At 37.0% G+C, this 13,845-nt stretch overlaps 1 protein-coding gene across 5 annotated transcripts in view; it reads right to left on the bottom strand.

Annotated features, from left to right (window-relative positions):
• Positions 1 to 13,845, bottom strand: part of pbx1b (pre-B-cell leukemia homeobox 1b) — a 103,816-nt gene that overhangs the window by 79,576 nt on the left and 10,395 nt on the right. Inside the window, exon 1 of one of the 5 annotated variants that reach the window (XM_048200154.1) lies at positions 6,623 to 7,682. The exons of the other annotated variants lie outside the window; for them this stretch is intronic. Within the exon in view, the coding sequence (XP_048056111.1) occupies positions 6,623 to 6,659 (37 nt within the window). The 5' untranslated portion in view covers positions 6,660 to 7,682. Of the gene's footprint in view, positions 1 to 6,622; positions 7,683 to 13,845 lie in introns of those variants that run through there. 5 annotated transcript variants of the gene reach the window in all.

The raw sequence follows: 13,845 nt of genomic DNA, 5'->3' as shown, positions 1-13,845 counted from the left end.
ATGAACCAAGCCAATCAGCTACTAGGTGAATCATAACATTACAAACTTTGATTTGAAGCAAAAAAAGAATTTGAAAATCGGACAAAAATATAAAGATACAAGACTGTGTACTTAACTGCTTTATTGAGGGAAAGAATTGCAATCCCATGAAGCATTGTGAACAACATAATCATTTTTTTTTTTTTTTTAATGGAGCATTATTTAAGCATTTTGAGGGTATAGGGAGACTTTTTACGTCATTTGCGGTGCTTCATGGGAGTGAGTGGGGCTAACAAGATCTTTTGGCACATTTTGCTTGTTCCAACTGTCTCAAATTTTCTGTACAGCATCATGGGTAATGTAGTTTTTATGAATAGTTTTAAAACTAAGTTGAAATAATGTGGGCTTATGTCTTCAACAGAAGCAAAAAACATTGATTAACAACCTCGTAGCTTACAGTAAGGTTGTATTTAAAGGTTATCGTTAAAAAAAAATTTTCCTATGGAGAAAATGAATTGTGTTTTTAACATGACAGTTGCACTCTATATAAAGCAGCATAACAAGCTCTTTTAACATTCTTTTATGTTAAAAATAAGGTGGAGAAAACCAAAATAATTGGGGCTTTAAATAAAATAAAATAAAAATGTCAATAAAAATGACATTTCCCAACACTTCCAATTTATTCTGACCAAAATGACTTGAACGAACAGCACGTCATAATAACGATTTTCAAAAATATTTGTAAGCAATACAGCAAAATTAAAAAAAAACATGTGGATGTAAATCCGTCTATTGTTTGAAATCATCGTTTGGTCCAACTGTGCAACAAACAAAACAACATTGTTCATTGTGCTGTATAAAGGACATCAGAATCAATAATTCTTCTTGCATCAAAGTTTATCAAAGTCTTAATATACCAAATATCAATGCATGAATGTATCAAAACATCATATTGTACAATTGTATTCCTGACTTATATGTTCATTTTTGTTCTTATATTTTCAACTTGTTATCCAGCACACAACGAATGTGCTGGTTTAGCGCCAATTAAATGTTCTGCTCTTCATGCTTCTGACCAAAAATCACAGACATTCAGAGAGACTTTTTCCACTTGATGCTCTTTCAATTTCACCCGTCTGTTGCAAAACAGGCAGCGAAGGACCAATCAAAACAATGAGACATGTCAGTGGACAAGAATAACAATGAATTGTGTCAGAGCTGATTAATAAAAGTACCGTCAGCACGGCGGTCCTCAACACCTACTTAAGGACGGCCGTAATTCACGTCCTATCAAAGGGAATGTGACTTCTTAAGAACATCATTGAGATTCTGCCGCCGGTGTTGAGAGGCTGGATGGTGGGACGTTGAGTGACGGTTTGAGGGACTGAAGGACAGCTGGACAGGCTCCAACACACCACAGCCGTGGCGCATGATTGACATCTCGTTCTTTATTGGCGTCATCCCATGAAAAGGAAAGTTCAGGGTTCATCCCCTCCCACCTGGACAGACGTACTCAGAGAGGCGTCATGAAGCATGTAGATAAAGAGACGCCGAATCCATCATCTGAAGACCAGGAGATAAATCGGGCCAGACTAATGTGTTAAATAGGTTAGCTCACAATGTGATTTAAATGCAATGCATGTGATAGTTCACCCAAAAATGACAATTCGCTGTCATGGTTAACTCACCCTCATGTCAAGAGTTTCTTCCATGGTACACAAAAGGAGGAATGGTATAATTTTAAAAATCAGATTTTAAATAGGCCTAAATAACTACCGGTCAAAAGTTTGGAATAATTACAGTGCACACGTACACAGCGGCTTTGCTCTCCTTGAATAAATTTTTCTATTCTATTCTATTCTAGTTTTTTTTTTTACGTTTTAGAAAGAAGTCTCCTCTGCTCACCATGGCTGTATTTATTTGATCAAAAATACAGTAAAATTGTGAAATATTATTACAATTTAAAATAACTATTCTTTATTTGAATATATTGTAAAATGTAATTTATTCCTGTGATGCAAAGCTGAATTTTCAGCATCATTACAGTCTTCAGTGTCACGTGATCCTTCAGAAATCACTCTAATATGCTTATTTTTCAAGAAACATTTCTTAATATTATTGTGGAAACAGTGATACATTACCATTCAAAAGTTTGGGGTAAGATAAAAAAATGAATTAATACTTTAATTCAGCAAGGACACATTGATCAAAAGTGATAGTAAAGACATTTGAACAAAAGATTTATATTACAAATAAATGCTGTTCTTTCTACTTATCAAAGAATCCTGAAAAAAATGCATCATGGTTTCCACAGAAACATTAAACAGCAAAAACTGTTTTTAACATTGATGATAATAATAATAACTATAATTAATAATTTTTAAAATGTAAAATGCCAATAAATATTCAAAATATTTCATATCAAATATTCATTTTTCATGCAAAAACCAAAAGAATCCAAGTCTTCTGAAGTCATACGTCAGCTTTCTGTCCCTGGCACCATCATGAGTAACATGTCCGATTTGTGAACAAATCATTCTTTTGAGTCTGAACTTTGTAATGTACCTGTTGATTCAGTTTTTCCTAAAATCAGTCTGAATGATTCATTCACTGATCCGGTTTGTAAATAACTTAGTGACTGGTCAACAGCTCACTGGCAAGAATGACAATCATAGCAAAACCATAATTACCCAAAGCCACTGACCTCAGAACACCTGGAATATAGTATACAGTATTAAAGGGTTAGTTCACCCAAAAATGAAAATTCTGTCATTAATTACTCACCCTCATGTTGTTCCACACCCGTAATACCTTTGTTCATCTTTGGAACACAAATTAAGATATTTTTGATAAAATCTGATGGCTCAATGAGGCCTTCATTGACAGCAAGATAATTAACACTTTCACATGCCCAGAAAGTTACTAAAGACATATTTAAAACAGTTCATGTGACTACAATGGTTCAACCTTAATGTTATGAAGCGACGAGAATACTTTATTCAACAATATCTAGTGATGGCCGAGTTCAAAACACTGCTTCACGAAGCTTCGAAGCTTTACAAATCTTTTGTTTCGAATCAGTGGTTCGGAGCGTATATCAAACTGCCGAAGTTTACTGAAATCACGTGACTTTGGCAGTTTGATACATAAAAATGTCTTTAGTATCTTTCTGGGCATTTGAAAGTGTCAATTATCTTTCTGTCAATAGAGGCCTCACTGAGGATTTTATCAAAAATATCTTAATTTGTGTTCTGAAGATGAACGAAGGTCTTACGGGTGTAAAACGACATGAGGGTGAGTAATTAATGACAGAATTTTTGGGTGAACTAACCCTTTAAGGATTGCTTTTATGATATTTGAATTATATTTCATAGTGCTTTTTGAACATGTGTTGCAATTGCATGTAAAGTCTTCAGAAAGTTATAAAAGTTTGGAACTATATTCTTTACTGCATGATCATCATCCAACAGTTGGACAAGACCTACTGTAGGTCTTGAGACAAGTATATACACCACTTTTATACAATCATTAAAGTTTTATAGGAAAAAGCCTGATGATCACAGATCTTGCATATTGTGCTAAAAAATGTAAAGACATTTTTCAATGTGGCAAAGCTCCAATCTGATTGGCTGGCTTAAGACAGTTTCTGTGAATCAAGGCACAGAGGTTCACAAGTTTCCAAACTGCTACAATGATGGCTTATGAGGAAAAAATTGTTGCTTGGCCAATGCATTGCAAGCACACCCTCCCATTGTGCATGTTTAATGTGCATTTTTGCATTTTACTATGGCAGTAACAAACCTCTAGTACTCAAAAGAGGCAATAAAATGCAAAGTGGCTATAGACAACTGGCATAAAGTCTGGCTAAACAAGACATTTAGTCCAAAAGTGTTGAAATCGCTGACAAAAAAAATATGAATTAATGGAGGTCTTTAAAATGCTCTACCTTTGACTCTGAAAAGACATAAAAAAGATGGCGTGGGAAAATGGCTCCAAATAAGCAGCATTAAAATAGATGCAAGCACACAAATAGCTGCAGCACAGCTTGCGCTGACAGACCTGAAAATGAAAAAGAATGTTGCCATGTAAAATTTCCTACACGCTGTTAATATTTTATGAGCGCTCGTTTTGACACCAGGCTGTATATTCCTAATTTGTGTTGCTGGCTGGCAACACAAATGGGTTGTGAATAGAAAAGAAGAGGGGAAAAAAGAGGTGAGGTGGGTTTACAGCAGAGGAGAGATGGGTAACGAGAGGAAAGAAGATAAGAGGCGACTGAAAGTGGTGGAAATGGACTGCACAGGCACGTCGGGGGAGATTTCGTAGTCGGTGTGCTACACAAAACATCTGAAATGGCCCATTTAACTGCTCTGTATTGTGTCGCTCTTGGCGGCTTCATTTTCATACTACATGATGGTGGAAGATGGATTGAGCACATGAATCTCACCGAGATGAGTGTTTTATCAAGGTTACGTTAACCTCCAGCCTTTATCTTGCATGAGATGAAGTTGGAGGTGATCTACACCACAAGAAGTAAACAGGAGAAAGCCATCAGCAGTCTGATGAATTCAGTCAGAGCACGAGCAGATAATGACAATGCTGACTGGCACTTTCATTAAGAATACTGTCTGGTTCTCTTACAAATGCAGCCGCTCTCAGATGAGCAGAATAATCCTGCAGATGTTGGAAGTTATTGTGAACTTTTATTTCTAGAGCGGTTCTCATACTCTAGCGTCGGGCTCAGATATGAGCACCAAACACTCCAAACGCCAAACGTTGTCTGATGCATTTTGCACACAAAAGATTCAATAACATTGACTAAAAATGGAAATTAAGAAACATCCATTACACTTCGTCGATGGCATTTCACCTATGCAAGTTAGTGAACCAACCAACTGTGGACCATTAAAATCACACCAACCAATTGAACTGGGATCTGGGGCTTCATTTATTTACAATCGGATTTGATCCATAAATTCCATGGATTTCATGTTACATCAAAAGTGAGGAACAAATCAGGATTTATAAATCCAAAAACTCACTGTTGTTGTTTTTTTTTTTGCGCTGATATACCTCTAATTAAAACAATCCAACATTGATTATGAAAATAGGTAATAAATAGATAAATAGGCAATCAAAATAAGCATTTATATCATTATATGCGCAAACGAGAAACATTTAAACTGCTTTTTGATAATTGCATCAGTGAAATTAATTCATTAATTAATTATAATTAATGATTTCCTGAAAAGGAAAACATGAACTATTAAAATACGATACATTTAAGAACTTTATTCACATACTTTTGTGCAACTTTTTTTGTGATTATTACCGTTAACTAAAACTAAAACAATATAAAAAAAAATGTCTGTCACTTGAAACAAAATTGAAATAAAATATTTAAAAAAACTTAAGTTATTTTGTTTCAGCTAGTTGCCATAAATAAAACTAAAGTGAAAACTAAAAATATAAAAATATACTGGTGCATATGGACAATTTATAAATCGCTAGTAGGAACAATTCGGAAACTAGCCAGATTTACTAAACGGGGCAAATTAGCGTGAAAGCGCAATTCCACAAATGTGCCGATGGGAGTGGCAAGTTTTGCGCGTGATCTACTGCTGACGCGCAAATTAAAGAACACAGACGCAGTCAAATCATTTACATAATGATCAACGCAATCTACCAAGAAGTGCAAATTAGCGTTGGGTTGCGAATAAGCAGAGCTGATGCTCATCAGGTGCGGGTCTTGACAGGCGCACCTTGTTACATGAAATATACAGATAACGTCTTTGGCATTCCAAAAAAATTAATACAAGTGGAAAATATTTTCTCCCTTCTACCACGCACTCTTTGTTCTCTGCGGTGTCTCCTCCTAGCAGCAACAATTGCAGCCATGTCGCAAAATGGGTTAAGACATGCTTTTTTTGGGCGTTAAATAATGGCGCAAATACCAGTAAATTGACTAGCACAAACATTAGTAAATCGCATTGCGTGATTCATTTAAATACTCTACCATAAATTTTGCGTCACAGTCAACTCAGTCCACGCCTTTTCAGCGCTAATTTTGCATTGTGTGTCTTTAGTAAATCCCGACAGTAGTTTTTTAACGCCAAAATGGGGTTTGCGATGGCGCAAACTGTTAGTAAATTGGGCCCTAATGATCATTCTATGCACATTTTTACTGACGCACATTCAGAAAACAGCATTCATACACAGACAAAATGAACTAAACTCTGACAACAAACAAAACCACCAAAAGCTCTAGTGCGAATGCGCCTGCAGAGTTCGAACTTGGAAGCAAATGGAAAGTTTTTATTGATGCCCCAAAATCTGGCTTGCATTTACATTAGGCGAGTGAATTTACAAACGCATCAGTCATAAAGCAGGGTTCTGTTTGAGCTGAATTTGGCGGTGTTGGATGCGGTAAATGAAGCATGACGGAGCAGAGAAGAGCAGCTCATCTCAGTCCACATGACTCATGCCTGTATTCTGGGCCACCAGTCAGAAAACGCCAAAGAAAGACGACACGCAACACAACTTAACTGACTTGAAATACTCCAAAAGAAAAACTTGCATATCTTGTACCTTAAAAACTGCTTTGAAGGAATCTCTTTGTAGAGTTTGTAGAAAGGAGACTTACACATTTCACAACTGCTGATCAAAGGCTGTAGTTTCATATAACACAAAGCGGCCAGCCGTCTGTCCTTAGTTGACCACTCAAATGACAAGCACCTGCTTCATCTTCCACATCCCATGAAAGCACAGAGGTTTGCATGAGGACGCTGACTTCAAAAGTGCTGAGAAAGCGACAACGCCATTTTCCAAAAACCCCTAGGATTTAACTGAGCATAACTGCTGCTTTCCAAAGCACTTCACAGCAAGATCTGAGAGAAAATAGCTCATCTCCATGTATGTAAGCAAGGTGAGAAGAGGTTATGGACTATAGAATGTCAACTTAAACAAGCATTAAACAACATTAAATGATGCAACTATGCATGCGGTTCTGCTCGAAAGGCACCGCTTCTTGCATGAGCAGAAGGAACTTCAGTCTTCCGGAGCCTGTGATGGCACTTGCGTCTGTGCTGGGAAAGCGGCCAAAACCGCCGCTCTCTGCTTCTCCCAAACATTTGTTTCCTTTCAGGGGGCACAAGGCTCCACATGCTTCCTTAAAAAAACATTTCCGTGCCACAAGCGCTGTGTCGAGGGGACTATTTTAAGATGGTAAAAGAGACACATGAGACCAAACATTTTCACAATGAATGAACTAGTGCACTAATTGGTGTAAGTGTCCATAGATCTATTGTTAACGATATATGTACAAACAGTCAAAAAAGAAAAGAAAAAAATGCCTAGCATTAATCCATAAATATCAGCTTATTTTGAATCACTGTCTTAACATTTAAAAAAAAAGAAAAAATAGTGAAATGTGCATAAATGAGGCAATTATTGAGAATCGTTTGATGGTTTTTATGCAAGCTGTGACATGTCTATGGGAAAGACAGAGGACTGTGGGAAGTGTTATTTTAAAGACACATTTTTTTGCTGGACACAATGGAGAGACTGGCAGACATAACGACAGACAGTGGCTTATTACTGCCATATATTAGCATGTCTAATTATGAGCGATTTGCATAGCCAGGCAATTCATACAGGAGGAGAGAGAGAGAGAGAGAGAGAAAGAGAGAGAGATGGTGGTTTATCTCTGTGGGGTAGCACACAGGAACAATCATTTCTATATCAAATTATAACACCACAGAATTCATCAGTTCAACGTTGCAACAAAATATGGGTCACAATGGTTTAACAAACCATTTTGGTCAATTAGTGAGGTCAACTCATATACACTACTGTTCAAACGTTTTGGGTTAGTACGTTTTTTTATGTTTTGGAAACACTATTCTGCATTTATTTGATCAAAAACACAGTAATAGTGTGAAATATTATTACAATTTAAAATAACTGTTTTCTATGTGAATATAAACAGTTGAATTTTCAACATTACTCCACTCTTCAGTGTCACATGATCCTTCAGAAATCATTCTAATATGCTGATTTGATGCACAAGAAATATTTCTGATTATTATTAATGTTGAAAACAGTTGAGCTGCTTCATATTTTTGTGGAAACTGTGATACTTTTTTCAGGTTCTTTAATGAATATAAAGTTCAAAAGACATTCATTTGAAATACTGACCCCAAACGCTTGCAGTAGTGCTGATTGTTTCATACATTTTTTAGTTATATTTAGACAGTTTCCTGCAGTGTAAATCTCTCTTGACTTCAAATCATTCCACACCAATCAAAATCCAATAATAACTCGAAAAAGGGGCCTCATTGTAAAACTTGACTCCAAAGTCATTTTAATAGCTTATCACATACTTTTAACATATAAATATCAAATTTCATGACTTTGACTATGACAACAAAATTTAAACTCAATGAAAAGCTTCAAAACATACTTCATGAAAAATGTAACATTACTGTTTGAGTTCTGAGTAATGATGCTGAAAATTCAGCTTTGCATCACAGGAATAAATTACAGTTTACAATATATTCTCATAGAAAACAGCTATTTGAAATCGTATCAATATTTCACAATGTTACTGATTTTACTGTATTTTTGCTCAAATAAAGGTAGCCTTGGTGAGCAGAAGAACTTTTGAAAAGTTGCCACAGACAGTCGGACTTAAAGCCATCATCAAGGTGTATATGACTTTCTTCTTTCAGCTGAACACAATCAGAGATATATTCAAAAAAATATCCTGGCTTTTCCCAGCTTTGTAATGGGATTGAAGCCCAAAAAAGTGCATCCATCCATCATAAAAGAAATCCACACGGCTCCAGGGGGTTAATAAATGCCTTCTGAAGTGAAGCGAAGCGATGAGTTTATGTAAGAAAAATATCCATATTTACAATTTTATAAACTATAATCACTGGCTTCCGGCAATGGCCGTACGTGAGTCTAGTTCCGGTGGAAGAGTGACCTCTGACCCAAAGGATAGACCAAGGATAGACCAAAACAAAACAGCGGTCACAAATTAGAAATCTTCAGAAGGCATTTATTAACACACTGGAGTCATATGTTTATGATGGATGATGCGCTTTTTGGAGCTTCAAAAACTCGGGCGCCATTCACTCCCCTTACGAAGCTGGGAAGAGCCAGGATATTTTTTAATACAACTCCGATTGTCTTCAGCGGCAAGAAAGTCATATACACTTAGGATGGCTTGAGGGTGAGTAAATTATGGGATAATTTTTGGGTGAACTACCCTTTTAACATGATTCTAAACATATATAATCAATCCCACATGACAAAAGGCACACGCACACACACTTTCAAGAGACTGATATGTTAGATGCAGCGTTTTACCTAGTTAACTATCAGATGCAAATAAAAAAGGAAATCTATCAAGTCTGTAATGCGACGTGCTAGAAAGAGGTGCGGATGTAGAGAGAGGGTGATGTATGAAAGAGCTGGATGAGAGGTGAAAAGCGTGGCGGGGGTTCAGATCCTTGCATCCTGAGAGCCCAGGGCAAAAGTGGGATAAATGTTGATTTTGTCCAAGGAACACCCGGCAACTGACAGTGGGACTAAACTGCAGCGAAAGGCAGCCATTAATCTTGGTCTAGTTTAAGTAGTGTATATTAATTTGTGTCATTTCCAGTACGTGGAGAGAGGCCTCTAGTCTCCCTCTCTCTATGTGCCGACCGCCTGTAGCGGCGGTGATGGCGAGGGGGGAGGAAATGAGATTCCCAACCGCGCATTAAAGACAGACGATTCCTCCGGGGTTGGTATGGCAACGCCGCTTGAGAGAAGCACTTCACATTCACTTTAATGTGCATTACAAATTTTCAGATTTGATTAAAGTCGTAACATATCAAGAAAGCTGGCAGTAACGGAGGGCCGACCGTGTCTCCACCTACCAGCTTTACGATGAGCTGTTGGGAAGGAGCGACACAAAGCAAACGGGCAGATAAAATCGCCACAGCGTCTCAGTCTAATGCACAGAGCGCCATCTCGTCTAATGTGATGCTAGCGCGAGCGAACGCCGGTCATTCATATCTCTGTGAGCAGAGCCCGTTTGAGCAGAAGATACGATCTATTGACAAAAGAACAGATTCTGAGGCAGTTTACGAGGCGCATTCAGTTTGTGTGGGTTTATTACTGCTGAACTACTGCCATTTGTAATGGTTTTGCCTTTGTAATCACTAGGGCTGGCCGATAAATCATATATTAGGAATTGAAAATATCAGGCCTGCAACAAATAATGGATTAAAATTTACAGTAGTACACAATGAACTTGTTATTTAGACTTTGGGTCTTTAAGATTTTAAAAATGTTTTTGAAAGAAGTTTCTTCTGCTCACCAAAGCTGCATTTATTTCATCAAAAATACAGTAAAAATGTTAAATATTATTACAATTTAAAATAACTGTTTTATATGTGAATATATTGTAAAATGTAATTTATTCCTGTGATCAAAGATTAATTTTCAGCATCATTATTCCAGTCTTAAGTGTCACATGATCCTTCAGAAATCATTCTAATATGCTGATTTGCTGCTCAAGAAACATTTCTGATTATTATCAATGTTGGTAACAGTTGTGCTGCTTCATATTTTTGTGAAAACCATGATAATTTTTTTCACGATTCCCTGATGAATAAGAACAGCAATTATTTGAAATACATATATATTTGAGTTTTGCAAATGTCTTTACTGCCACTTTTGATCAATTTGATGCATCCTTGCTGAATAAAAATATTAATTTCTTAAAAAAAAAAATCTTACCGACCTCAAACTTTTGAATGCACATACACATATAAAGAAGAGGATTTAAAAAAAAAATGTTTGAAATGTTAGTTTCTGCCATATTAGGAAAGAGCATAGTAAGGAATTTAATGTTTTAATGATTTTGCTTCCTTAATAGTTCTGCTAACGACTCTTTCAGCTATTCTAAAGATGCAGACATTCCAAACATGGAACCAAATGTCATGAAAATAATTTAGTCCAGTATTTTTTATATAATATAGTATTTTTGAGAAGCTTGAGAATGTTAAAAGAAGGAAATGAATATTCAAAGAAGAACGAATATTTTCAAGGCCAAGTATAATATCTCCAATTCTGGCACACAGACAGACTTATAAGCACTCCAACATCATCTTCCACAAGCAGCTCAATCAACGGCACCCCAAACTCGCCGTCGTGCTTAATTACCAAATAGCATCACAGTTAAATTCAAGCTATTAAGCCTCTTAATATGATTAACACATCTCAATTAGGACACTGACAATTTGCATAATTCATAAGGTAATGTGATTGTGCTCCAGTGTATACTCAGAGAAAACGATGACAGATCTCTTCGTAACTGCTGTTGCGTGCTCGCCTAATCTCATTTCTGCAAAAGCCTGGCAGAGTCGTTCCAAAAAACGCCACGCCGGCCGCGCGCTGCCAGTCAGTGTGAGTGCGCCTCTATTATGTGCTGGATTAGGCTTTAGCGTTTCCGCTTGAAGGATGATGAGCCGGTCCAACAGATGTGATTCTCATATCCTGCTTGTTCGCACTCCACAGAGATGCTGCATCAGCATGTTTAAAAACGAAAAGAAAAAAAAAACAGAATGAAAGACAAAGCAGCACATATTAGCAGTGAGACCAGGCCAGTCGTGTGTCAGAGCGTATTGACGGCACACAGAAACAATGATTTCAGGCAGCTGTTGCTGGAGAGTACGACTTGCTTTGTTTGTCTTCAGGAATCAAACACCCGAGGGTTTATCAGAAAGCACGAATCCGTAGAAAAATGCTACACGCTTGTGTTATTCAACAGGAGTTAGTGCGGAATCGAAGGCCTAAGGGTCAGATCTGGAAAAGCAATGCTAAATGCAAGTAATAAAATGCAACTAACCATCGTGCATGCAAAATAAACTTTTAAAAGGAAGCAGAAAACAATTCCATATCTTTTCTTGTGAAGTCATAGCATGTGTATCCAATCAAATTCAATTTACTGCACAGTGCACACTGTATAGCGTCTACTATTCTAAAAATTAATACACATTAGAAAGTGAAAAAGTGGGCATTAGTTCATTAAAAATGTTTCATAACAGTAGTGTTCTGCACTTCATGTTGCATGTAAATGGCATCTAGCCATCATCTTTGAAATAAATACAGGTGTTTTGCATTGTGAGTTTTAACTTTCGGCAGTCGGATCACTCAAAAAAGAGATGTAAAAAATCCTGGATGATCTAATATTAAATATTAAAACAGAAAGAATGCATCACATCTTAGGATGCAGTGTTGCACATCCTGTGCTGCATACTGCACAGTTTGGCAGGTCATATTCGAAGCAAACAGAAAATTTTATAGTATATTATTCATAAATAGTACAAATAGTAAGGTAGTATGTTGCTATTCTGAGAATAACCCATCTACAGTATTTGTGCATTTTAGGAAAACTGCACAAAATTCCACCAAAATTAGGTGGTTTTATATCACCCTAACAGTAACTCTCTTGAATCTATTTTGTGACATCAAGCATGTCATTGTTATACACTCTTAAAACGTGTTAAATGAACGTCTGTCTGCTGGTTTGAAACTGAGCTGCCGTAGATGATTTATTCCGTCTGTAATGAGCTATAGAAGTGTATACTGTGTGCAATGGTGTGTTCACAAGGAGTCGAGCTTCCCACAGGACCGAGAGAACACCGTGCTGAACGCGCTCGCAGTAATCATATCTCTGGCTCGTTTCAACGCTGTCAAATATTCCCGCCCTGCCCTCTGCTCACCTCATTCTCACCCATCAAAAAATAACATTACATCACCCGAACCCCCAGGCGCTAAACCTTACACCGTTTAAACACATGCCACAAGAAAACCAGCCTTTTGTTGAGGTTCGCAGAGAGAGAAAACTCTGCAAGTCAAGATCTGTGCGATTTGACAGATGTTTAGAAGATTGAGATTTACAATCGTCGTCATAGGCTTGCAGATGGTTGCAATAAAAAAAAAAAGCATACAGTGTTGAAACCAAAAACTAAATTAGCTCTTTAATTTCTTTTTTATTTTTATAAAGCATTTTACTGATTTAAAACAAAAAAAATACATATTAGCTAAAATAAAATAAATCAACAAATAAATATCAGCTATTAAGACACATATAAATAAAAGAAAAAGAAACAAAGATTTCCGAAGTGAATGACTATTTGTACTGTACGCAATGTAAAATATCAGTTTGAGACACTAAGAAAAAAAAAAATCGAAATTACCCATTCCTATTTTTTTTTTTTTGGTATGACTTGTTTACGAAAAGAAAATATGAAAAGCGTCTGAAAAGAATCAACAAATAACGTAAAAACAACAACAACAAACAAGCCGCTGAGTGCATAAACAGCTTCCATTAGCGCTTCATTTGGAGCTTTCTGAAGTTCACGACTATTCGTATGCGACGTAAAATCTCTGACAGGCGCACAAACCCTCGTACTCCTCAACGGCAGAGCGCCGCTACTGTGTCTTTGTCAAAGCTGAAGGTTCAAGGTGGTGTCACTGAACAAACTCTGACATTCAGCAATTAGATGCCTTGACAACTTTCTGAAGTTCCAAGAGATCCAAGAATTCCGCTCGCATTGAGACGAGTCTCCGTGTGTCAGAGACACTGAGATGAAACCAAAGAGGGGGAAAAAAAAGAGATATATTTGCACTGCTCCTTTCAAGTGCTGGCTGGGTTATATCGTTGTGAAGAATAATGAAACGAGAGTTTGCGTGGTGTCGGGTCCGCGTGAGCCAACAGATCTGGCTGGAATTGTTTGAGAGTGTATTTTTGGAAAGCCATTTGGTGCCAGAGTCTTTCCAACATGATTCTGTGCCGAACGCTTCAAA

Source organism: Megalobrama amblycephala, linkage group LG8 (assembly GCF_018812025.1).
Source record: "Megalobrama amblycephala isolate DHTTF-2021 linkage group LG8, ASM1881202v1, whole genome shotgun sequence".
NCBI lineage: Eukaryota > Metazoa > Chordata > Actinopteri > Cypriniformes > Xenocyprididae > Megalobrama > Megalobrama amblycephala.
This window is presented reverse-complemented; position numbering and strand designations above follow the sequence as displayed.